Raw genomic sequence first — 26133 nt, 5'->3', positions numbered from 1 at the left:
ACTACCCGTCGAGGTTGTTTCTTGGACGTGAGCTCCGTGAGGGGGGCTACGATGGTACCGTACCCCTTCACGAAGCGGCGGTAGTATCCCGTGAGGCCCAGAAAAGCTCGGACCTCAGTCTGTGTCTTGGGGGGTTCCCAGGCCATGATGGCCTCGATCTTCGCCTGGAGGGGTTGCACCGCTCCCCTACCCACCAAGTGTCCAAGGTACACTACCGACCCCAGCCCGATCTGGCACTTGCTGGCCTTGATCGTCAATCCAGCTTGTCTCAGGGCCTGGAGAACAGCTTGCAGGTGACGCAAGTGATCCTCCCAGCTGTTACTGAAGACGGCTATGTCATCCAGATAAGCAGCAGAGAAACTCTCCATTCCGGTGAGGATCTGGTTTACCAGGCGCTGAAACGTGGCAGGTGCGTTCTTGAGCCCAAAGGGCATCACACAGAACTGGTAGTGGCCATTGGGCGTGGAGAAGGCTGACCTTTCCCTTGCTCCATCAGTCAAAGAGATCTGCCAGCACCCAGAAGTAAGGTCAAAGGTACTTAGATATTGGGCAGCTCCCAGCCGGTCAATCAATTCATCCGCCCTAGGGATCGGATGAGCATCAGTTTTGGTTACTGAATTCAGTCCCCGGTAGTCCACACAGAACCTCAGTTCCGGTTGGGCACCCGGTGGTGCAGCTTTTGGTACTAACACCACCGGACTGGACCAGGGGCTGCTAGAAGGTTCGATCACTCCTAGCTCCAGCATCTTAGTGACTTCACTGTTAATGCTGGCCTTCACCTTGTCTGACATCCGGTAGATCTTGGACTTCACAGGTGGGCTGTCTCCTGTGTCCACGTCATGGACGCACAGGTGAGTCCTACCCGGAACAAGGGAGAACAACGAAGAGTACTGCCCCAGGACCTGGCGGCAGTCCTCCTGCTGTTCAGGAGTTAGAGATGGGGAGAGAATCACTCCCTCCACCGACCCATCCTTCTCTTGAGACGCAAACAAATCGGGGAGAGGCTCGCTTTCCGCGTCCTCTGCTCCGTCAGTCACCATCATCAAGATGACTTCGGGCCTCTCGTGGTGGGGTTTGAGGCGGTTGGCGTGCAGCACCCGTAGGGGCTGACGAGGGGTCTTAAGATCCACCAAGTAGGTAGCCTTACCCTTCTTCTCCAACACCTCAAAGGGTCCTGACCAGCGATCCTGGAGGGCGCTAAGCTCTCCCGGTTCGATCACCCACACCTTCTGGCCAGGCTCCAATTTCACCGGGTGAGCATTGTGGTCATACCACGCCTTCATTACTGCTTGGCTGGCTTCCAAGTTGTCAGAAGCTTGCTTCCACAACTTAGCCATTTGGCTCCGGAAGGCCAGCATGTAGCTCACCACATCCTGGGGAAGCTTTCTGGGAGTTCTTTCCCTTCCGTCTCTCACCAGGTTGAGAGGTCCACGTACAGGGTGCCCATACAGAAGCTCGAAGGGGCTGAAGCCCACTCCCTTCTGTGGCACTTCCCTGTAGGAGAACAATAAACAGGGTAGGAGGACGTCCTATTTCCTCCGCAGGCTTTCAGGCAGACTTCTGATCATGCCTTTCAAGGTTTTGTTGAACCTCTCCACCAGACCATTGGTCTGGGGGTGGTAAGGAGTGGTGAACCGGTATGTCACTCCACACTCCTTCCACATCGCCCGCATGTATGCTGACATGAAGTTGGTCCCCCTGTCGGACACAACTTCCTTGGGAAAACCCACTCGGGTAAAGATTCCCATCAGGGCCCTCGCCACAACAGGTGCTGTTATGGTCCTCAGAGGTATTGCCTCTGGGTACCGTGTGGCATGATCCACCAGAACCAGGATAAACCTGTGACCAGCTGACGTTGGCGGATCTAACGGACCCACAATGTCGATGCCCACCCTTTCAAAGGGGGTGCTAACGACAGGAAGTGGTTCCAGGGGAGCTTTTAGCTTCACCCCTGTTTTCCCACTGGCTTGGCAAGACACACATGTCCGGCAGTAGGTATCGGACGACACTTTCATTTGAGGCCAATAAAAGTGTGGGACAAGACGGGCGAAGGTCTTGTCTTGCCCCAGGTGTCCTGCCAATGGGATCTCGTGAGCCAACTCCAGAAGGAAGGCTCGATAACGTTGAGGGACTACCAAGGCTCGTGACGATCCGTGTAGGGGTGCCTTGGGTTCACTGTAGAGGAGGCCATCCTCCCAGTAAACACTGTAGTTCCCTTCAACGTTCCCTGCTGCCTGGGCTTCGGCCTGTCGCCTCAGCCCCTCAAGGGTAGGGCACTCCCTCTGGCCCTGGCAGAATTCCTCCCTGGACGGGCCTCCCTCCACGTGCCACTCGGCCGGGATGGGTAGGTCCTCCAGTTTGGTAACATCCCCCACCGCAGACTCCTGGTCCACCACCTCCGGTGGCCTATCTGTCCTACGGGGTGTGGACGCCGAGGCAGGCTCCTCCTGTCCTCGGTTCTTCCCTTGACTGGCAGCTGGCTGGGCCTTTGTTCCAGGCTCCAGCCGAAACGAACTCCCTCTCCGGGTAGTCGCGGACCCTGTGCTCACACAGGCCCAGTCAGGTGTACCCAGCATCTCAGTATGAGTCCGGTATTCCACCTCCTTCCAAGCGTTGTGCTCCATGTCATTCCCCAGTAGACAATCGACTGGCACGGCAGGGCTTACGGCAACTCGAATTGAACCTGCAACCCCGCCCCATTCAAAGGGAACCTCGGCCACTGGATAGTGGCCGGTTCTGCCGTCAGCCATCGCGGCTGGGTGGAGTACATCGGGAATTACCTGCTCTGGAGACACCAGTTGGCTACGTACCATAGTCATACTGGCTCCTGTGTCTCTCAGAGCCTCCCCTCTTTGGCCGTTGATGGTGACCCACTGCCCATACTTTACGGTATTTGCGGGCACCTGGATCTTAGGAACCATCTCCCGTTCTCCCAGGGACACTAAAGTGACACCCGCCCACTCCCTTCCCTTAATTAAAGGCATCTCCTCCCCGAGCACTACACTAGCTACTCCGGGGGCCTTTCCTCCAATGGGAGGGGGTGGTCGTTTCAGGCACTTCGGATCTCCCTTATAGTGTCCAACGCCACCGCACTCGTAGCAATGGACAACCCTTGGCTGCTGACTCTGGCCAGGATTAGGGTTTCTGGGTGGGTTAGCCCTAGGGGTGAATCCTGTTCCCTTCCCTTGGAAGTTATTTTGGGGGCCTTTGGAGAACTCCTTTTTCTTTTCCCCTCCCTCTTTCTTCTGGGGGGTGCCCTGTCCGGCCTTTTGAGTATCCCCTCCAGTCCCCCTTGTGGACACCCGGGTACTAGCCCAAATGTCCGCCTCCTCAGCAAGCTTCCGGGGACTGGTCAGCTTGCTATCCACCAGGTGTTGACGCAGTTCAGGGAAACATTTCTCGAGCAGGTGTTCCTTCAGTACTAGATCAAACAACCCCTCGTAGTTCCTCACTTCACTGCCCTGAATCCAACCCTCTAGTGCCTTCTTTGCATAGTCCAGGAAGTCTACCCAATTCTGTGTGCCCAGTTTGTGACTACCCCTGAACTTCTGTCTGTACTTTTCGGGTGTTAGTCCAAACTTTCTTATGAGCGCCAGTTTCATGGTGGGGTAGTGGGTCTGCTCATCCTCCTCGAGAGCCAATAATGCATCCCTACCAGCTGGAGGCATGTACTTGTACAATCCCCCTCCCCAGTACTTCTCTGGAACCCCATGGGCCCTTAACGAGACCTCATAGGCCGCTAGCCACTTGGCAATATCGTCGCCCACTCCATAGCTAGCTACTATGTCCTTTGGCAGGTAGGGTTTGGGTTCCCTGGTGAACTCTCTTTCTTGGTCTTTGCTGCCACCATTAGGAACAGTTTGTGCCCCGATTCTTAGGATCTGAAGGTCTATCTCTTTCAGCCTTAGCTCATGAGCCATCCTCTGTTCCTCCTTCTCTTTCTCCAGCCTTGCTAAGTCCCATGTGAGCTGTCTTTTCTCCCTCCGGTCTGTTAACTCCACTTCAGACAAGCCACCGCTGGAGGCACTGCTGCCCTTCCTGGAAATGGTTCTGGGCCTCGCTAACAGGTTCCCCACCTCAGGTTGGTACAAATCAGCTCCCTCACTGTCGGGCTCTCTATCCCTGTCCTCCTCCTCAGCCTTGCTTTCTCGACGTGCTTCCCCCCAAGCCCTTAAGCTGGTTTGGAGTGCACCCTTCTTTGCTCCTGGGGGACAATACACTCCCTCCCGCTGACAAAACTCCCTGAGTTGGGCCACAGTGTACGTTTCTAAATTCTCCAGTACAAACTCCATCTTGCCCACTCAGGTCAGAGGACAGTTATTTGCAGTAACTATGCAGGGGGGTACCTTATATAATACCTCCTCCCACCACCAGAGTAAATTTGGAAAAAAAAACAAAAACCCACAATTAGGAAGGCCGCTTTGAGAAAACTCCCGGTGTAGGCCTATGGACTACCCACAGTTATTGTTGAGTATACGTAGGCACAGCTCTATCCCACCACTGAACACCAATTATGTTGGAAATTCTCCACTCCCACACCGGAAAGGATGGTGGTAACGGGGTCTCTCCAGACATATACAGTGGTAGCTTGGCTCGAGTGGTCAGGAATCAGGCACCGTGCTAAGCATACGCATACCCATACAATAACCATGCGTGCATCCGTTCCAAAAACGACTCTACACCGTAAAGATTATGAAAATATCTTTCTTTATATTCTTTTTCTCTTAGTTGCTGATTAAATAAATAAATAATGCAATCACAATATACAAGGCTTTTTAAATAGTGCAGGTCAAATAAATACTGTCTTAATAATTCAATAAATAGGGGTGATCATAAATAATTAAGGCATAAATATAAGTGCATTACATACAGGCAATTAAATATTCTGAGGCAATAAATACTGCAAACCAATAAATATTGTGCGACAATAAATACTGTGGAACAATAAATACAGTGAAGCAATAAATAGGTTAAATAAAATAAATACAGTGCTCTCAATAAATAATTAAAAGCTGACAGTGACACTCATAGAATCAGATCACATTTAGATTTCTATGGGCTGATTTGGCCCAGTCTCAGCTTGTGGTTAGGTGGATGGCTTGAGGGTGTCTACTCCCTGGCTTGGACAAGGCTGAGGCCTAAACTGAGGTAGATCAAGGGGGAATTCTAGAGATCTGGTTCTCTCACTCTACACAACCCCTCTGAATTAGTCTCAGCTCACCCCTGGCACAGTCAAGCTGGTTCCAGCACCTCTCTAACCCCTAGAGTAGTCTCTTAGGATTCCACAGGGCCTTAGGCGCCCTCTATTCCACTTACTGCCCTTTTTCTGAAGCTCCGACGCCGCTGGAGTCGTGTCGACGCCGTGAGGCGGTTCCGGTTCGATGTCGGCGGCCTCGGCACAATGTCAGTTCTTGACGACGACGGTAGGCGGTTCCGGATCGATGGCGGCCTCGGCTCGATCTCGACCTCCGATTCGATGACGTCGGGCAGTCTTGGCTCGATGTCGACTTCGGGCGGCTCCGGTCCGATGGCGACCTCAGGTTCGATGACGTCGGCCGGCCTTGACTCGATGTCGACTTCCGGCGGCTCCGGAGTGCGATCCCCACTCCCGACCTCCGGTGCTCCTCTCCTCAGGTTCCGGCGACTCCGGAGTGCGACCTCCACTCCCGACCTCCGGCACGATTCTCTCAGGTTCCGGCGACTCCGGAGTGCGATCTCCACTCCCGACCTCCGGCACGCTTCACCTCGGTCTCCGGCGACTCCGGAGGGCGGACTTCACTCCCCCGTCGACGCCGCTCACTCGACCTCGGGTGACTTCCTCCTCGACCTCTGGTACTCTCTACGACCTCCGTCGGCGCCCTCTCTCGACCTCTGGCGGCTCCGGGTACGACGTCTGCTTTTCCAGTCAGCGCCGCTTCTCCACCTCGGGCTCCAGGTCTCAGGCTTCTCGACGTCGGACTCCAGGGAAACCAGTATCCAGGTCAGGATCTTGCTGTTCTTGGATTCTAAGGCCTGTTCCTGCTGTCCAGGTCCTTAAAATGTTTTTTCTTGCTTTTTCCCACACAGGGCTCCAGGCTGGGCTCAGTCAGTAGGGACTAGTATCAAGGGTGGGTTTATGGACCCCACTCCAGGCACAAGTTTCCACCCCTGCTGCCTCACTCCTTCCTCCTTCAGGTTTCTGCTGCTCTCCCTTCACCAGTCAGGTGCCAACTGCCAGCTCCAACTGCCAACTCTCTGTCTTAGCTTCCCAACATTCTAAACCGCCTCCAACTGTCACAGGGCTCCAGAATGTTGCAGAAGGTTCTAGTAGGTTCCAGTGGGTTCTGATGATGTCACAGGTGGCCACCATTTTGTGCTCCAGGCCCTCAGACAGAAGTTCCAGGGGTAGATAAAATGGCTCCCTGAATCTGCAGCAACACTAAAAAGTCTGGTGGTTCCCAAAAAGGAAAAATTCTAACAGGGTTTGAGGCAAAAGTGGGACAAAATAAATAATGATGAGGAGGGACCACCCAAAGGGCTGACAGGTCTAACAGTGCTAACAACGGACGCTTCACTCAAGGGGTGGGGAGCCCATCTCCTAGGACACACCACTCAGGGCAAATGGACCACTCACCAGAAAGTGCTCCATATCAATTACCTAGAACTACTGGCAGTATTCCTAGCACTGAAATCATTCCAAATACATCTCCAAAACAAAACTGTCCTCATCCGGATGGACAACATGACAGCCATGTATTATATACAAAAACAAGGAGGCACACATTCTCTCCAGCTGTCACAGCTAGCACTGAACATTTGGAGATGGGCTATTCCCCAGAACATATACCTGCTTGCAGACCACCTTCCAGGGGTTCACAATCAGATTGCCGACCTGTTAGGTCGACAGACTCAAACAGATCCATGAATGGGAATTACATCCACAAGTCCTACTCCCCTTTTTCCAAAAATGGGGCCAACCAGACATAGATCTGTTCGCCACACACGAAAACGCAAAATGCCCAACCTTCGCCGCCAGGTTTCCCTACCCACAGTCCAATGGCAATGCGATGTGGATGAACTGGTCAGGCAGATTTGCGTACGCTTTTCCGCCTCTCCCACTCATTCCATTTGTGGTACGCAAGCTCAGGCAACAGTCTCTCAAACTGATCCTAGTAGCCCCCACATGGGCACGCCAGCCCTGGTTCACAACACTGCTGGAACTCTCCCTACTTCCACACCAAAAACTGCATCTCTCCCCGTCCTTATTAACCCAGAACCATGGAGAAATAAGACACCCAGATCCAGGTCAACTGAACCTAGTGTTCTGGCTCCTGAAGTCCTAGAGTTCGGTTACCTCAACCTACCACCAGACTGTATGAATATTATAAAAGAGGCCAGACGACCTACCACTAGAGCCTGCTACGCTGCAAAATGGAAAAGATTTGCCATTTACTGCAATAACAATGATATACGCCCTCTGGATGCATCCATACAGAACATCATTTGCTACTTACTACACTTGCGAAGATGTAATTTAGCGTACTCATCCATACGTCTCCACCTAGCAGCATTAGCAGCCTACTTGCAAAATCGTCAACACTTGTCACTATTTAGAGTACCTGCGATCAAAGCCTTCATGGAAGGCCTTAAGAGGATTATTCCTCCCAGATTACCACCCTCTCCAGTGTGGAATCTAAACATTGTTCTTACAAGGCTCATGGGACCCCCTTTTGAACCTCTGCATAAATGCCAACTACAGTTCCTCACATGGAAAGTGGCTTTTCTTATTGCTATCACATCCCTTAGACGGGTAAGTGAGATCCAGGCTTTAACCATACAAGAACCATTCCTACAATTACACCGCACTAAAGTGGTTCTTAGAACAAATCTGAAATTCCTGCCAAAAGTCATATCTCCGTTCCATCTTAACCAATCAGTAGAGCTACCAGTGTTCTTCCCAAATCCGGACTCGGTAGCTGAAAGAGCTCTTCATACCTTAGACGTTAAAAGAGCCCTACTTTACTACATTGACAGAACCAAAGCATTCCTCAAAACCAAACAATTGTTTGTTGCTTTCTCTCCACCACATAAAGGCAACCCAATTTCCAAATCCGGGATAGCCAGGTGGATAGTTAAATGTATCCAAATATGCTACTACAAGGCTAAACGCACACTAACAGTTCCCCCTAGAGCGCATTCCACACGTAAAATAGGGGCTTCCATGGCATTCTTAGGAAACATTCCCTTAGAAGATATTTGTAAGGCAGCCACATGGTCTACAACACACACCTTCACTAAACATTACAGTGTTGACGTGCAGGCAAAACAACAAGCTTCTGTAGGTCAGGCTGTCCTTAAAACTTTATTCCAAACTGCTGCAACTGATACAGGTGACCACCGCTAGGGGAGACACTGCTATATAATCTATCCTACGTGTGTGATCTGCAGCTCATATGCCTCGAACGGAATATGCAACTTACCAGTATGCATCTGTTCTTGGCATGTAGAGCTGCAGAGCCACACACGCCCACCCACCTCCCCGGGACCTGTATCTGTTCCAGCATAGTCTTACTTAGACATTACACATGGACATCTCGCTCTCTTTTTACAAACTCCATCATTTCCCATCATGGCGAAAAACAGTCTGAGGATGGAGTGGATGCCCATGCGCACTGTAGTCCAAGGGAGGAGTCACCTATCTCGTGACCAAAGACTTCTTCTGAAGACAACAACAACCCTCAAGCATCCGAGCCCAACACCATATGGTCTACTATCTGCAGCTCTACATGCAAAGAACAGATGCATACTGGTAAGTAGCATATTCCTTTCGCTCCTGATATGTAGTTACTTCCTGAATCTTGAAATTCTCTTGTTTAAACGAATCCTGAAGGAACACTGTTCACATACTCGTGTTTCCTTTTGAAATGCAGGGTTGCCTTATATGTTTGTGAGAGCTGAACTTGACCTGCCTGGAAACCAAAAGAAACCTTGGCAAAAATGTTCAAACCAGCCTCTTTTTACAGGAGAATGAGGCGACTAGAATGAGGCAACAAGGGCACGGTTGGGTCGTGGCAGCCCATGCTGCCCTAAAAGTAGGCTGCTGACCTGCAACCATACCAATCCAATGCCAGAGTGGCCCAAAGGCCAACATCTGACAAATTGCACCCAGTACCATGATGTTGGCACATGATGCATAAGGCCCAAGGTTGATACTTGGTGGCTTTGACACAGTTGTTCAAATCGTGATTGTGATGCCAATTATGGGACCTAAAACTGGCACATGGCTAACATGGCCCATAGCTGATCCCTGACAGGTGAGAATCAAATCTGGCCAGTGGTGTTCAGAACCTTTGACTGGGCAAGTATTACTTGGTTTTGAATGTAGCAGGTGCTGACTGGAGCATTCGAATCATGTATGCATTGACCAATTTATGGATGTTAGTCACTTGATTTGATCTTTTCCAAAAGATACACCGCACGATTTAGCTAAAGTAAGACCTGCATGATGAAACTGGCTACATGTGGAGGGAACAGTATTAAAAGGATGTCAATGTGAACTTGTGAATTCATAATCAGCGAAGGGCATTTGCCTTTTTGAAACTGGTTTTCGACTTAGTACATCGCAGGGTAACCCCTCACCACTTTCATCTGAAGAAGACAAACTGGGACACAGACACATTAAAAATCAAGCCACGTGAGAATAAATTTACTGAGGTGTGGTTGCAAATTTTAGATTCTCACAAGTGTACGGAATTGGGCTATGTAACATGTTCGAAATAAAAGTGATTTAAAGCTGGGGAAAAGGCATTGGGGAAACCAGTAGTATTCAGTTTAATGTGGTAGCACATGGCACGTTAGCACTTTAGAGAGAGACATATGGGTGGGTAGTCAGCTGGAGGGGGCAGAGAGGCAGTCTAAAGCTGTAAAACAGTCCGTGGAAATCAGTTCTGAGTTGAGATGGAAGAGTATATTTAAACAGCCAATAGCTTTAAGTGAGAGATAACATACTCTACTGGGCTGAAGCAATATGTGATTGGCAAAGTCTCTACCCAGTGGCGGAAAGAGGCTTGTCAAAGTAAGCTAGTGGTTGAAATGGGCAAGGCTAAAGCCCACTCTGTGTATATTGTTAGTAGTAGCCTGATAGCTGTTCTGTTAAAACGCTTAAGTAAAAAAAATGGATGAAATAAAACAAGATAGTGGGTCATATTTATTAGTCCTTATTGTACTATTTCTTAAATCAAGTTTGAGTCTCCGCCACCAGGAAAAGGATTGAATGCATTGATAATATGTTGAGCAGACAGATCTGCGGAGACTGGGAGGAGTGAATCGCGTCACTACTGGTGTATGGTGCTATGCATGTCAGTGTTCTCAAATGACCAAGAGCCTGCTAACAAAATAAAAATGTATTTATCACTGTTTGAAACTCTAATAAAAATCTCTACATATCTCTAATACTAAATTTTCTACTGAAGATAATTTTGATTCCAGGAACTGTGTGACAATGTGCAATCCTGTAAAAAAAGGAGCACAACTCCTGCATAGGTAAATCTTGGGCACCATTAGAGATGTACTAAAAATCAACCCTGTTCCATATCACTTATGGTGGGACCAAAACCAAACTTGTAAAACGTATAGTGGTATTTGTCATACTTTGAAAGTGCTCCTCAAATGGACACATTAATCTCTATTGTTCTAATCAACTTGCTCCATGAACGGTATTTTGATAACACTAATCTACAATAACTAGTATGAGAAAACAGTCCATGTCAAAAGTGAGATGCCTTTAGTCTGGGAGGGGAGTGGGGAAAATTCCTCCTGCTGTTTGAAGACCTGCTCATTAGATGTTGACCTTTTGGTTGTGCTAGAATTGAACCAATTAATGTTCCTTACCACACTTTCTTCTAGTGCTCGCTTTGGCCACTGGCACAAGAACAAGTCGGCGACTGAGTACCGCATGGGGCCACGTTTGATCATCTACGTTCTGGGTGGAATGTCTTTGTCCGAGATGAGATGTGCATACGAGTTGACCAAGGCTACGGACGGCAAGTGGGAGGTGCTAATAGGTGTGTGATGTAACCTGCCAGTTTTAAGTCACTCCTGAGTTCACGGTTCCTATAGATCAGCCTTAAATTCTGTGTACAACAATAAAAGTGATGGTGTGCTGGTTTGTATATATGATAACCCAATCGGATGTGGGTTCAAGATCGAGCTAGTGCTATCCCATACCATAGGAATGGTTGAGTGGGATGGTGAGTTGAAGTGTGAGGGTCTGGGTGAGGCATCGAAGGGGAGAGCAGATTAAGACACTTAAGGGGAGGGCTGTGGGGAGCTTGCTAACAAAGCATGTGGGGACAAGTTGGGTAATACAAGACAGACTGAGATGTTGAGTAAGACATCTTTGGGGAGGAGCTGGTAAGAAAGGGTAAAACTGCAATGAATGGCTAAGTGAGGTGGAAACTGGGTGAGGCACTGTGGGAGAAGGTTAAGTTCCAGGTGGCCTGGGTGAGATGGGCTACAGAGGGAAGGATACGTTCCTCAAGGGAAGAATAGGTTGGAGGAAAATGTCATATGGAGAGCTGGGTGAGACAATACAAGAGATATTAGAGAATAGCACTATATGGCAGAGCCGAGTCCTGTGCCTCTTCTAGAGACCTCTATCTGTGTCTGTTAAGCATATGTAAGTCTAGTGCCCCCAGCTCCACACCGCGCAGAACTAGAGCGGTAGCACTTACATCTTCAGACACATATTGTAGGTAGTAGTCCAACTTTCGGATGATACTGTGTAACCTGTGGAAGCATTGCTGGCAGAGTATTTCAAAAAGTGTCCCCTGCCTGTGTCCTATTAGAATACCAGGTCCAAGGTCCCATGCACCAGCTTTTATAATAGCAGATGCAGAACTAGAAAAAGTAGTAGCGCCACAGCTGGCTTGTGTGATGCAGAGTGGTCTCAGTGTCTCCCACCACACGCCTTCCTGTTGAGAAACCGCATTAGTCATTGTAGTTAAGCCAAAATTCACACTTAAAGGTTTGTAGATTCTAATTCACAAGCAGCTTAGGTGTAAGCACAGATCATGTTAAGCGCTGTTGGGAAGGCGACGACTGCAAAGTGGGAGGGATAAACTTTGCCCAGAGACAGTGTAATAGAGCAAAAAACAATCTGCAGCAAAATATATATCAATGTTTTTAGGCCCTTGATTTTTCTCTTGCAAAAACCTAAGCCACTTTTATGTAATCTATCAAGTGCATGTCTGTCTGTTGCGTTTTAATATCATTCAAGTTTGTGTTTTGCTAGTCCCGTCGTGGCACTTTTTTGCAGTTGTTTTCAATTTGTTACTATAAGGTTAGAGCAGAGATATGTTCTCTTTTAATACATTTCTGCTGTATCTTAAAACAAATTGCGTGATTGAATGCCCGCTGTTTTATATTGTGCTGTCACCGCCCGAATTGAAGTCAGTAGTTAGCTGCTTGAGCGCATGTAGTTGCTGGTTAAAGACTTATTTACTTAGGTGATACGTTTATAGTAGTGTGGTTCAGTGCTGCATTATGATAGTAGATGAATGGCTCCTCAAAACGGTGACAGAGTTTTCTGTAGTGATGCTTCAGCACAAATGAAGTGACATGGGCATCATTTCAATGTTGCAAGACCAGCTGCTATTAAGCGTTACTGGATCAGTACGTGTTTGGAAGATTGATTTTCTACATCAATGGTTCAATTAGTATCAACTCTGAGCTACATTCCATCGTTCGTTTCCACCCCCCATTGGAGATTGAAACCACATGAATGCAAATCAGTCTTGGCCCGTGCCATCAGAGACAGGCTCTAGCCCAACGGTGTTCCTAGCAACCAAATGATACCGGTGTTCTTGTTTTCCACCAAGTTTACATAGAGGGATGAGATGTAGATTTTTTTTCAAGTGCTGCCACGTTAAACAGCAGTGGGATCTGTGCCGCTGTTCAAGGTGCCTTCTTCGTTCTGGGGCAGTGGTTGATAACATGCTCAGTGCGGTTGAGTAGCACATTAACATTAAGTGCATTATCACACAGCAGTATATGTAGCTGCCAGGGACTGGTATTCTGATGTGCTAGCTGCTCTGTTGTGACCCTGCCATACTCCTGACGCATTAGCTTAAGCACACGCTTAGGGCTGGCGATCCTCTTTTGGAAGCAGCTTAGATGTAAGCACTGATCGCTTTAAGCGCCGATGGAAGGGGTTCATGTTTTCTGTCTGAGTTAGCATAACAGTCTCCTGCCATAGATTTAACTGTGTATTTCTACTTTCCGATGATTAAATAAACATGCACTGCATTACCTATAATTCAAGAAATCTTAGGACATGTGTCCCAATTTCTTTCAGTTTCTTTTTAGCGTGTGACCCTCACTATCACTAATGTAGAGAGATGGGTCAAAATTCCACTTTATTTGAGGTGGTTGCCTCTGAAACCAGAGTTTGAAGTGCATATTTGACACGAGAACCCTACACTTCCCTCACCATCTCCACCTTTCCCCTGTTGTATGTCATCACGGACTACTTCATTCCCTCAGCCTCATAGTCACACGTAATACTGGGGAGAAGCTCCTTTGTCCATCCCTGATTTCCCCAGTTCCACCACCTCACATGCAGTACTCGCTCGCTCCGTTCACAACCTTGCTTCTGTTCTTTTTGGTGCAAGACAACGCACCATATATTCTTTATGAAATGTATGTGTCTCCTTTGATTCCAAGCAGGCAGTCTGTTAGTGGACACGGTTACGTAAACAGTGTTAGACTGGGACGACAATTGAAGAAATCACAGTTTTTGGGTGAAGTCTTATCTTAGTCTAACTTCTCACTTATTTGTTAGTTAATATTTGCTCTAAATGGATTATAGTCCAACTATAGTTGTACTAGGCTAGTATTTTTTGCAACTGTTAAACCAGCTAAATAACTTCTAAAATATCTATTTTAGATATATATTTTTTCAACAGTTTTTAAGGTTTCAATTTTTCCAATCACTTGCCAGGATTTAAAGGATGGCTTTTACGTTTTTTTATTCTTCTAGTCTTTTGTTAATTTCTCCAAAATTGTGTTTTGTACTAAATTGGTCAAATGTATTTGTTTTTCTGCCTTTTTTATTTATCACCTATGGCCTGTATCTTCTCTCATTTTGTAGAGATGGGAGCCATGTATTTTCATTTGATTGGAGTTTAAATTGAAAATTGAAACAAGTGGCCGCCTTCTCATCATGTTATGTTTCCTCTCTCTGTTCCAGGTTCAAGTCACATTTTGACCCCCACCAGATTCCTGGATGACCTGAAGACCTTGGACAAGCCACCAGTTGCCACTTCCCAGTGAAGCCCAATTTCATACCTATTCAAGCTTCATAGGAAGACCTTGAATGAGCTGCAGCTGCCCTGCTACTTGCCTGCGGGCTTACATTGACTTTTATTTTCCTCCCCTGATGTGAGAGGAGAATGTCAAGCACTCTCGGTCCCACATGATGTAAATGTCCAGTAAAAGACTGTTCAAACACGGAATGCTGTTGTACTTCTGTGGAACAGCAGTTGAGAGGCATCCTGGTGAATAGCAATGGACTTCATGCACCTGCTGTATTGAAAAGGATGATGAGTAGGCCATAGACAGAAGCACAATGTCCATCATGTGCTTACCCTACTTACCATACGGTCTCAGATTCCTTGGGGTTTGTCTCTTTAGGGTGTTGCCATCCCTGGTTGGACCTTTGAGTTGCATCAAGCATGAGACGCACCAATGTATTAGATCTTCTTTCTGCTGTTTTTATTTTTCAGTAAAAATGCATTTAGATCCTTACTGTTGCAGGAGGCCCTGGATTGAGGGGTTTGAGCAGCTCTTGAAAATCCCAAGTGAAGGCCAGTAGGGTAGGACAGAAAGGCTTGTTTTATGGATGTAGGCATCGCCTTGTCAAACCAGTCACTGCTCAACGTAAAGCTTTTTGGATCTCTCTTCTTTTTTATTACCGTTGTCATCCATGGGAAGGGAGAGAGACTTGGGAGGGTACTAATAGCTCATGACAATTCCTGACACAGGAAAAAGCCCCTCCTATCAAAAGAAAAGGTCAAAGAATCACACTTGTAAATGGCTCCCACCATTAACTGAGTAGTATGTGATAAGCCTTCTTTCCCAGGTAGTGGTGAATTTGCAACCGCAAGACAAGGGTAGCAGAGATGAAATATCTGGCGTAGATGCAGATACTGTTGGATAATGAGCAGTGTAGACTTTCCCACTGTCTGCATCACCATATACCATCTGTTCAGTGTTTGAAGCGACTGCAGTCTTTCCAGAGTAGTGGGCACTGCTTTGCATTTCAGCCATGCAAACAAGTAACTGTGGAGAAATGACCTGTCTTAGAACTTCCATCATCCTACGCACACGCCAGTGTGAAACCACAAAGTGTGCCCAGTAGATATGATTCCCTCAAATGGATTACTGTTTTTGGATTCCTCTTCATTGCTCCAGTGCTGAAGTCTTTCTGCCAAAGCTATGCAGCAGGTTGCAGTGCATCAATGCAGCACATCCTGGTGTTCGTGAGATAATGAGATGAGGTTTTCTCCTTGAGGACATTTGAAATTTATGTTTTTAAGTCATGGGTATGTTGCTATTCAGTGTGTCTCTGGATAGACTCTCCTTCATTTTCAGATCTTGTTCTGTTCAAATTAAGCTTTTTATGTCCTCTGAATGTGTCACTCCAGTTGAAACACAGAAGGTGTGAAAAGGAAGACCACAGTTCTTTAATGACACAACCAAAGATCTACATTGCCCCTGTGCATTTTCAACTGGCCCTACAACTTGAAAACAAAAAGCTGGATATGAAGTCTCTGGCTCTCTTTTCTGAAACGGGCTGAATACTACTAGTGAAGGAGTGGATCCAAGCCGAAGCTTTCACACAATTTCCTACAATCACCTGGGGCCAGGGATTATATAAGACCACAAAACAATGACCTACCAGCCTTTCACACTGCATGTTACTTGGGCAATGGACGATTAGACCATCGCCATCACTGTCCATCACTAGTGGTTCCTGGAGCGAAGAATTGGCACCTGTTTTCCTAGGAATGTTTGGTCCTACAGTTTAATTGGTAAAGCTATAAAGGAGGCACCACTGGCAGCTAGACTGGGATTATCTTCCAGTTTTCAATCAATATTGAGCAACATGGTCAGACCTCAATCTTTACATTTTCTCTACTTACTCTGAGACACCCAAACCCAAGAGGCTTAAGGAACGACTAGAGGTTTGAGGTTTTCTTTGTTGGAGAAGATTTCTTGTCTTCTAAGAAATTGTTTTCTACACTCTGGCTTTTCCCGGATGCTTCCCTGCATCCAATTGTTTCCCATCTTGAGTCTCTGTTTAATTCTTTCCACTTTTTGTAACAGGTTGCTGGCACTTTCTGCGCCCCATGGTTGTTTTAAAGTGACATTTGTGTATCAGGCACTCTTGCAGCAAAGCACAGGAGTGTTTGAAAAACTCAGTATGTGTTTTGTCATCAGTATACATAGTTGTTCTCTTATGAGTGCCTCAGTTTTCTCATTTAATGTTTCTGATTTCGGAGTGTGACCCTACAAGATCTTTGGGAAGAGTGGCTAAGTGGGGAGAATTTTGTTATACAGGTTCAAAATGATTTTTACATTTTTTTGTATGGTGAGGTTTGTTCTTTAATTCTGTGCAAGAGGGCTTCTGTGCAGAGTTTGCGGATGACAACAGTTTCTCACTGAACGTTGTCCTTTGCCCAGTTCTGTTTTTTAGTGCACATAAATGTGGGGACCTGCATATGCAGGTTCATTGTACCTCTATCCCAGGTTACGGTTTGTGAAGGCTTATGTTGCCTCCAAGGATCCTAGTCAGACCCAAGAAAAGTGGCTTTTACAATACCTTCTTTTTTATCATTGATCATTTACCTCAGTTTTCTTTGTTCCACCTATTTCATTTTTATTACATTTTTGGATGTTTTATTTCCGCTTTGTATGACTACTAAAACACCACTGCTCCTGTAAACTGCATCTTATATAATAATTCAAATACTGAAAACAAATGAAGTACACCACACCTCTGACTCCAGGCATTCTTGAGCAATACAAATGGTAATCATTGCGTGCTTGTAAGTTATGCAGGTGGCCTATTGCATGCCTTAAAGGTACACCCTCAACCTATCTGGGTTTAAAAGTTTCCTTTAGGGTCTGTGCTCTTGTACAGGAAACTTTACCTATTCTCTGTAGTATAAGATTGTTGAAACTGAGCACTTTACACCAGTCATTCGGTGCCAAGGTTACTGTTCAAGTGCCATGTCCCTTATTCACAACACACCCTCTGTTTTTCATGGACATTTTCTGTCTCCTTTGCAAGGCATTATTTATTCATTTAATACTACTTATACTGGTTAACAAATGGTTTGCAATAGTCATTTGGGTATGAAGCCAATCCGTTTCTAAGTACGAGAAATCCGCCCTGCCAATAAATTAGTAAAGCAGTTGTTTCCCACATCTCTAGCACATAATTTGCATCCAATTTAGGTCAGTTTTCCACCTTTCTGGTTTGCAGTCTACATCAGTAGAAATCTGGAGGGTGCTTCCGCCTGCTAGTCAGTAAAGTGTATGAGTGAGCTCTTCGTCCATTGGACACAGAGTTACATGACACAATTTGCTGTCACAGCCAAGACCCTCGCTGGAAGATTAGAGCAATGCCAAAGAATCAATCGGCTTAAAGCTTGAAATCGCTTTCCGATCCAAAGCAGGTAACATTTACAAGATGAGCAAGTTGACAGACATTCCTATGCACCACTTGTGAATAGGCTGAGTTCTTTGAGTCAGTCTTTGGAGCTCAGTGCTCTAGAACGGCTCTGAAGAGCGATAAACACTTGTGGTTGGTGATGTTATAATGAGGTGGTTGGTGCAGGAGGGGAAGAGGGGTGAAAACATTTGCCTCTTTCCCAAATGCCCTTTCTAGGAGTGAGTCAAGCCTTCAAATGGAATTTTGGAACCTGTCCCAACATATGTTCTTCTTGTTCAGTAGGAGACTTTTCACACCAGGCTTTCCTGGACATAACTGTACCAAATAGCTATGCTGGAAAAGTGGTGCTAGGTTGAATGCATTGTCATCTGTGTCATATTTGCAAACAAGAATTTGGTGTTCTTGCCTAAGCCAATAAAGAAATATGCATACATTATTCCAGGAATATTGAAAGGTCTGAGGTTAGTTGTGGTTAATTATTTGTTGGGCTTTATGGCATGTATGTGCACTATCCATTCAAATGTTATATATATATAACAAAGCAGAAAATAAATATTATATAATCATGTTTAAATAAAGCCTGTTTCTCTGTTTGTTTCTTTAGTAATGTTAATCCTTTGAAAGTCTGCTCACTTTTGGTGCATTATCTGTGGGTTATGGACTGCAGGATCACTGATAGTGACAAAGGTATTGCTTTCACACAAAAACATGGATGTCTCTATCAGTCATATTTTATAGAGACTTCTAGCCGTAGATTCCTTCGCTTAGAATCATCTCCAGGCATCAAACCGGATCTGAAATCTTGTTTTTTAGCAGTACCCCTGCACACTGGTAGGTGGCACTGTTTGGCTCAGCATGGTGTTGTCGGCGTAGTCTGCACCGGAATTGACTTGCACGGTGCCTATACAGGCGCCACCCCAGCGTGCTGACATCAGTTATTTTCTTTCCGCACCAGTCTGTGCACATGCGCAGAGAGCTAGCCAGTCAGTCACATTTTTAATGTGCTTTTTCAATGTTTTATCGAAGTGTTTTGAAAGTTCTTCTCCTGGTGTGGCATGAATGTCTGCTAGGAATGCTGGCTTCAAGCTATGTGGCGCCTGTCATTGACAGATGTCGGTGATGGACCTGCATCTTGTATGCCTGTGGTTCCTTGAACGTGACCACGACACAAAGACCTGCACCTATTTTCATGCCATACAACCCTAGACCTTGAGAGCGGTCCCTCAAGCTTCCTGCAGCCTGATGTGCAATGCTGCGAAGGTCTTGATCCCGGTCGAGGGTAAGGTCCCGGCTTCGGTCGCGGAGCCTGAAAATCTTTGTCGCACTCCAAGTCATCGGGCTACTTGGGTCCCACTGCAAGAAGAAGAGTAAGAAGTCGAAGAGGTGTTCAACTTCTCCTTGGCTGACGAGACAAGGGAGAGCTGCCATTCGAAGCCTTTCTCCACGGTTAAGCCAGCGCCTGGTCAGCTCTGCTCTTTCCTGAATCTCCAAGAGCCGGGGAGACCCCTGCTCAACTCCAAGAGTTTTGAGGCCAGGCATCCTATAATTGAGTTGGCCGTTCCCACTGGTGCACCTTCAGCCCTGAAGGTTCGAGAGGTGCCCTTACTGGTTCCACACCGACAGCTTTGGCCCCTTACATCCACAGATGGATCCGGACCTGCGGCACCGGGTCCACCCCAATTCAGATCCCTAACATGGAGCCGAAGGGCGTTGTCCGACGCCGACTCTGGTACCAACTAGAGCCATGCCTTCGAGGCCAGAGCCTGAGCACTATTCCTATGGGCTAGGCTCAGGGAGGATTGGGAGGGGTCACTGGATCCTGAGGAATAACAGCCTTTAGATCCCGAAATGGACTGGTGTGAGGAATTGGCAGAAGCATGCCAGTATTTGGACTCTTCTCAAAATACTGGCATGCTTTTTCCCCCTACTGTGTCTACAGAGGAGGGAGCATTCTTTGTAATGGTGGTGAGAAGAGCGGCTGGGGTCTTGGACCTTATCCTGCCCTCAGTGGCAGTCAAGATGAACGTCTTGAGTGAGGTGCTTTAGCCGGGAGTGTCCCACCTCAAAACCACTTCTCCCATTTATTGAAGCCCTTACAGACGTCCTGCTTGAGACTTGGTCCAAGCCCCAACACAGGGGCTCCTGAGAAGATTGCCTGTCGCCACTGCCTAACCCCAGGGAACCCCAACTTCCTCACCGAAAACCCTACCCCGGAGACCTTGGTGGTCCAAGCCTCGACTTCCCATGTAATCCTGGAACATTCCCTACTGCCCCACCGGAGAGGGAATCCAAGAGGCTTGATATCTTAGGGAAGATGATATCACCAGCCTGGCATCCTGGTCTGTGAGCACAGAATGCCTTTTGGGCCGATACTTTCACACTTAATGGGGTTTGCTTGTGCAGGTGCTGCTAATGTTCCTGGAGGAGGCTTGGGCCATACTCTCCCAGGCTCTGCCGATGGTAGAGATGCAGCTAACTAAATGTTCAGATGTGGACTGGGTACCACCGACTAGCTGGGTAGAGTGGTTTCCTTGACAATGGCCTTGGAGCGCCACGCCTGGCTGAGAATAACTGGCTTTTCAGGGGATGTCCAAGCCTCACTTACGGACATTCCCTTTGATGGCTCCTGTCTCTTTGGAGACTAGACAGATTCTGCACTGGAGCACTTTAAGAACATCAGGGCAATGGACAGGTCCTTGCTCATTTTCATGGCCCATGGCCCATCACCCACCGAATCTGCCTTTCGCGGCCATGGAAGGTGCTTCCAGCAGCGTCAATACCCGCCCAGCCATTACATGGCTCCTGCTGGGGTACCCACAGCCCCCATGGGTCGGGCAGCGAGAGGCTGGGCCTGTCCACCCTGCCTGCCTTCCAAACCCTTATAGTCTGTCTTCTTACCATCATCTGCCTCCAGTGGGAGGCATGATACACCATCAACTGGATGGTAGAGTTGGACTTGCAGGGTGCAGATTTCCACATTTCCGTCTTGTCTGCCCACAGGCATTACCTGCGGTTCACAAGCACTTTCAGTTAGCTGTGTTCCATTTTAGCCTTACCAGTGCAACTCCGGTGTTCTCCAAGGTGATGGTGGTTGCAGCTCATCTGCGAGATCAGGGGTGCCAGTCTTCCACTGTCTCGACAACTGGCTGTTGAAGGTAGGCTCAACCCAGGCGCTGGTCTTGCTCAGTTTCCCCGGGTCTCCTTGGAGAAGTCACTGGCGATAATGAAAGCACTTAAGTCTGGCTCCCCTACAGACCCCTGCCCAGCTAAAATTCTTTCCTCTATAGCTGGGATTATTAATCCAGCAGTTAATCAGATCCTGAACTCTTCTCTGCAAATAGGGCAGGTCCCAGATAGATGGAAAGATGCTAAAATCCTCCCTCTACTTAAGCCGGCTGCTCCGATCCTGCGGTAGCTTCAAACTATAGGCCGATCTCTCTATTGCCCTTCTTCTCCAAAGTTTTGGGAAAATGTGTAAATTCAATTTTCACTGAATATGTGGAGGCCAATCATGTATTACACCCTAGTTGGTCGGTCCTCAGGGCTAACTTTAGCACCGAATCTGCCCTACTGGAGGTCTCGGAAGCCAATAAAGATACTCTGGTCAAAGGGGAAAAAGCAGTGTTATACTGCTGGACCTTTCCGCGGCCTTTGACACCATGCCCCATGACCAGCTCTTACAGAGACTCATTGAGTGTGGCGTTGGGGGCACGGTGTTCAAGTGGTTTTCATCCTTCCTTAGTGACTTTCAACAAACAATTTGGTCCCTTCCCTTTGCATTCCCCATTCCCGCTAAGAAGGTGGGGGTTCCACAAGGATCTATCTTAAGTCTGTCACTCTTTAATGAGTATATGGCTCCCCTCGCGCTGTTAGCCAAGACACGCGGTGCAAAAATAGTATCATATGCAGATGATACTCAACTGCTGTTCACCTGTGAGAAGGGCACCGATTTCAGAGGTTGGAAAATCAACACTCGTCTGGCGGAGGTTTTTTCCTGGCTGAATCAAAACCAATTAAAATGTAATCCAGAAAAATCGGAGATCATTTTTTTCGGCTCTCCTCCGTGCGAAGTATGGCATCAGTGGTGGCCGCGTGACAGGTCTCTCCCGGCAGCTTCAGTGAGCATTGTTAATAACTTGGGGGTCAAGTTAGATGCCCAACTATCAATGAAGGCCCAGGTACAAACTGTGGCCGGCACCTGCTTTGGCCTGGTAAAAATGTTTTAAAACTTTCTTCCCCTGCTGCCGGATTCTCACAAGAAGACGGTAGTCCAGGTCCTGATTGTATCATGGCTTGACTATGTCAACATCATGTATCTTGGCCTCCCGGAGTATTTATTGAGCCGTCTGCAGGTGGTTCAGAATGCGGCGGCTAGAGCTATTCTTATGATAGGGCCCAGAGCACGAATGACCACTCATTTGAAGTCCCTGCACTGGCTGCCAGTTCGTAAAAGGATTCAATTTAAAGCTTTGGTTATGGCTTTCAAGGTCTTCAATGATACTGGCGCTATCTATATCAGAAATAGGATCCAGCATCATGTGCCGCAAAGAGCCCTCAGATCTTCACCACAGCTTATGACGATTCCGAAGTTTTCCCGCTCCCGATTAGGCGTCCGCTCTTCAAGTGCTGGCCACCTGTTTATGGAATTGTCTGCCTATGCCGCTTAGGCAGATCCAGGATTTGCTCTCTTTTCGTAAACAATTGAAGACCTGGTTGTTTCAGCAATAACAGTTGATAGTGTTTTTCCGTAACATGGTTGGTGTTTCTCTGTCTTGTGGTCCTTAGCACCGGGACACTCTGTGGAGTAGCCGTGCGCTTTACAGGTACCCTTTTACATTACATTACAAGTCCAGGATATTCAGGCTATGATACTGATGTTTTAGCCTCTATCCTGGATTTCGGTGAAACTGACTGAGGTTGCTGGGTCTCACGACCTACTGCTTGTGACACATGCCCGCTGGCATATGTGGGCTTTGGAGTGGGACCTGAAGATCCAGCGGGCCCAGCATAAGGGGAATCTTTCTGATATGGTCCAGATGTTAGAGGGAACTGCAAAAAGATCTACAGTAGTGGTTAACGAACTGTGATTGGGTCATCGTCAGATCCTCTCTCTTCCCCAACCATATCTACAGTCGTGACAGATGCATCACTCCTGGGATGGGGCGCCTATCTGAGAGAGGTGGAGATCAGATGCCACTGGTCTTCGGCAGAATCCGGACTCCACATCAACCTACTCGAGCTCCTGGCGATCTGGCTCTATCAAGGGAAGGCTAGTGCAGGTGTTCACGGACAAAACCACTGTCATGTGGTACTGCAACAAACAGGGAGGGGTAGGGTTGCGGACCATTTATCAGGAGTCCCTGCATCTCTGGACATGGCTGGAACAGCCGTGCATATCTCTGGTGGTTTAATACCTGGTGGGCTCTCTGAATGCCAGGGCACATGAACTCCGCTGAAGTTGCCTAGCAAATCACAAATGGTCTCTACTTTCAGAGGTGGTGCAAGGTCTCTTTATGCAATGGGGAAAGCCTTGGTTAGATCTGTTCACCACCGCTGAGAATGTGCAATGTCAACAGTTCTAAGCACTGGAGTTTCAAAGGCAGCTCTCACTCTGAGACTCTTTTCATCTTGAGTGAAGTGCAGGCATCCTGCACGCCTTTCTGCCCATACCATACCTGCCAGTGTTCTTAAGAAGATCAGGAATGACCAGGCCCAAGTCATCCTTGTGGCTCCGATCTGGGCTCTGAAAGTTTGGTATTCTGAGCTGTTCTTTGGTCATCCAACGAAGCTGCTCTGCCCCTTCGAGAGGATCATCTGTTGCAGCAGCAGGGGAGGGTTCTCCACCCGTACCTGTCTATGCTCTGCCTTCTTGCATGGAAATTGGGTGGCAACAGTTGACAATTTTTGACCTTCTGCTCGAAATCTGCTGTGTTAACCTGGCAGCCAGGCATCTCTCCACAAAAATGGTACGCCTTCTGTTGGGGCAGGTTAGTGGCATGGTGTGCAGAATGAATTGTTGACTGCCCCCCCCCCCCCCCCCCTCGCTTCTGCTCCCCTTTCTCGGGTACTTTTATTTATTCTTTCCCTTGCCCAGCAGGACTCTGCTCTGGGTAACTTAAAGGGCTTCCTTTCTGATATTAGACTTTCTGTGGTTGCCTAACCAGCAGTCCCTCTTTAAATCCCCTATTGTAAATAGGTTCTTGATAGGTTTGAGACGTTTTTCCTCCTCCATCCTGCCTCAGTGGGACCATAATCTAGTCTTGACGTTCCTGATTTGCACTACCTTTGAGCCCCTGCACAAATGTCCCCTCAAACGCCTGACCATGAAGGTAGCCTTCCTGAAGGCAATAATGTGCCCGGAGGGTCAGTGAGCTTCAGGCTTTGTCATCCAAGCCTCCATACTTGATCATGTACCCAGACTAGCTGGTTCTAAGAACTAGAGCTTCTTTTCTCCTGAAAGTCATCACTCCCTTTCATGTAGGCTAGTCCATCACCTTGCCTACTTTTTTTCCTCCGCCACATCCCATAAAGAAGAGGAGTGACTTCACCGACTGGACCCATAAAGAGCGTTGTCATTCTAACTTGACCGCACAAAAGAGTTCCGGGTGGACAAACAACTTTTTGTAGGGTATGTCAGAGCGAAGAAGGGAAAGACCATGCGGAAGCATACCATCTCCTGATGGATCATACACTGCAATACAATCCGCTGCGCATTGGCCAAGAAGCGACCCCTGAGGGTTTTGCGTACTTATTCCACCAGAGGTGGACGGAGTTTGCTGAGTTGCACTACACGGAATTCCTCTTTGCTCTAGGAAAAGAAGTGTACATAAAGTGCTGAGGTATGTTGTGTCATAAAGCAGGAGAGAGATACACAACGACTGGGGGTGGTGCATATGACGTGGTCTCCTTTAAGCGTGGGGCTGCACATATCCTGAAATGGCAGTTTACCCTCTGGTGTCTGTACAGATTGTGGATGGTGACTGATGTGGATAATACTAACTGAGATGTTGTAAATGACGTGTCACAGTGTGCTGCTATTGATTCTGGGGAAATATCAGGGTTGAGTGGGATGGCCCTATAAGTATTGCAGGGGAGGGAGGGAAACAGAATGTCAGGGGGTGGGTGTTTAAAGTGTAGAATCTTTTCCAACCAATGGTGTAGTGAATGTAGTTGCTCAAGTGCATTATGCCCCCCCCCCCCCCGCACCCTCACCCTATTCAGACACCCCCCTGCCCTCCAGGGGTGGGGTTGCCACACCATACATTATGCCCAGTTCTCTGCTGAACTCTGCTGTCGCTCTCTTCTTCAGTGCCGGGAGCTGGGGGCAGAAGGACTGCCAGGGAACGGAAGTGACGATGTGCGGCACTACCACATCTGTGAGGACCAAGCAGGTCCTGCTAATCTGTCTTCTATGATGCTGATGGCATCCTGGAAGGAGGAAGCAGGTACCTTTAACAATAAAGTGGGGGTGGGCGGCTTGGGCAAACTCTGCTCCAATCCAGAGACTGAGTTTTTTGCCAAACTAAACTCCGCTGGCAGAGCGGAGTTCACCGCCTGCCCTAACTTCCTAGTGTAAATTAGTTTTGCAGACCCACCTCCGTTGAGGTATTGTTTGGGAATTTATTTTAAGGTAAGGAATCCGCGGCTAGAAGTCTCTATCACATGAACAAGTTACTTACCTTTGGTACAGCCTTATCTTGTAGACACTCTATGTAGCTGCAGATTCCTTACTGACCCCCCCCCCCCCCCCCTCCCCCTATCCTCCCCGTTCTGTGAACACATTTCTAGGGACATGGCAGTTCCCCTTTTAGGGCCCTTGTTTTCTACACCAGTACGTCAGTGTTCTGTGTGGCTCTGCGCTCCTGCTGTGGATAAATAAACTGATGTCAGCACACTCTGGTGGTGCCTATATAAGCACGGCGCACGTCACTTCTGGCACAAACAATGCCAAGTGGAGCCAAACAACACCAACTAGCGATGGACAAGGGTACTGCACAAGAAATATTTCTGGATCGAGAAGGACTCTTGGAAATAATCCAAAGGAAAGGAATCTGTGGCTAGATAGTCTCTACCAGATAAGGCATTACTGAAGGAAAGTAAGTAACTTGTTCTCCATGGTGTTTGGCTGAGTTCTCAGTTTGGAAAGTTCCAAAAAGATTTGAAACTGAGCCAGACAAGACTGCTGTAATTGCTGGATTCGAGAGTTTGCAACAGAGGAAGATCAATCTACAGGTGATTAATGCAACGAACTGTAGCCAGTAACAAACCTTTGGAACAAAGAAATGTTATTGGACTGTAAGGGCCATATAGAGGTGACCTTGTAGCGAAGGGAACCTTTGTTGACACTTTGGACAGTAATGTAAATGATGTTTTGTTGATATTGGAAAGGCAGGAAGAAGCCACAATTGTAACTTCTT

General features: G+C 47.6%; 1 protein-coding gene across 1 annotated transcript in view; it reads left to right on the top strand.

The window, feature by feature from the left end:
- STXBP2 (syntaxin binding protein 2) overlaps positions 1-18294 on the top strand; it is a 290447-nt gene extending 272153 nt beyond the window's left edge. The window contains exons 18-19 of the mRNA XM_085654395.1: positions 10885-11042; positions 14228-18294. Coding sequence (XP_085510521.1) covers positions 10885-11042; positions 14228-14310 — 241 coding nt within the window. The 3' untranslated portion in view covers positions 14311-18294. The remainder of the gene's footprint in view (positions 1-10884; positions 11043-14227) is intronic.
- The last annotated feature ends 7839 nt before the right edge of the window (positions 18295-26133 follow it).

Source organism: Triturus cristatus, chromosome 4_1 (genome assembly GCF_964204655.1).
Source record: "Triturus cristatus chromosome 4_1, aTriCri1.1, whole genome shotgun sequence".
Taxonomy (NCBI): Eukaryota; Metazoa; Chordata; class Amphibia; order Caudata; family Salamandridae; genus Triturus; species Triturus cristatus.
This window is presented reverse-complemented; position numbering and strand designations above follow the sequence as displayed.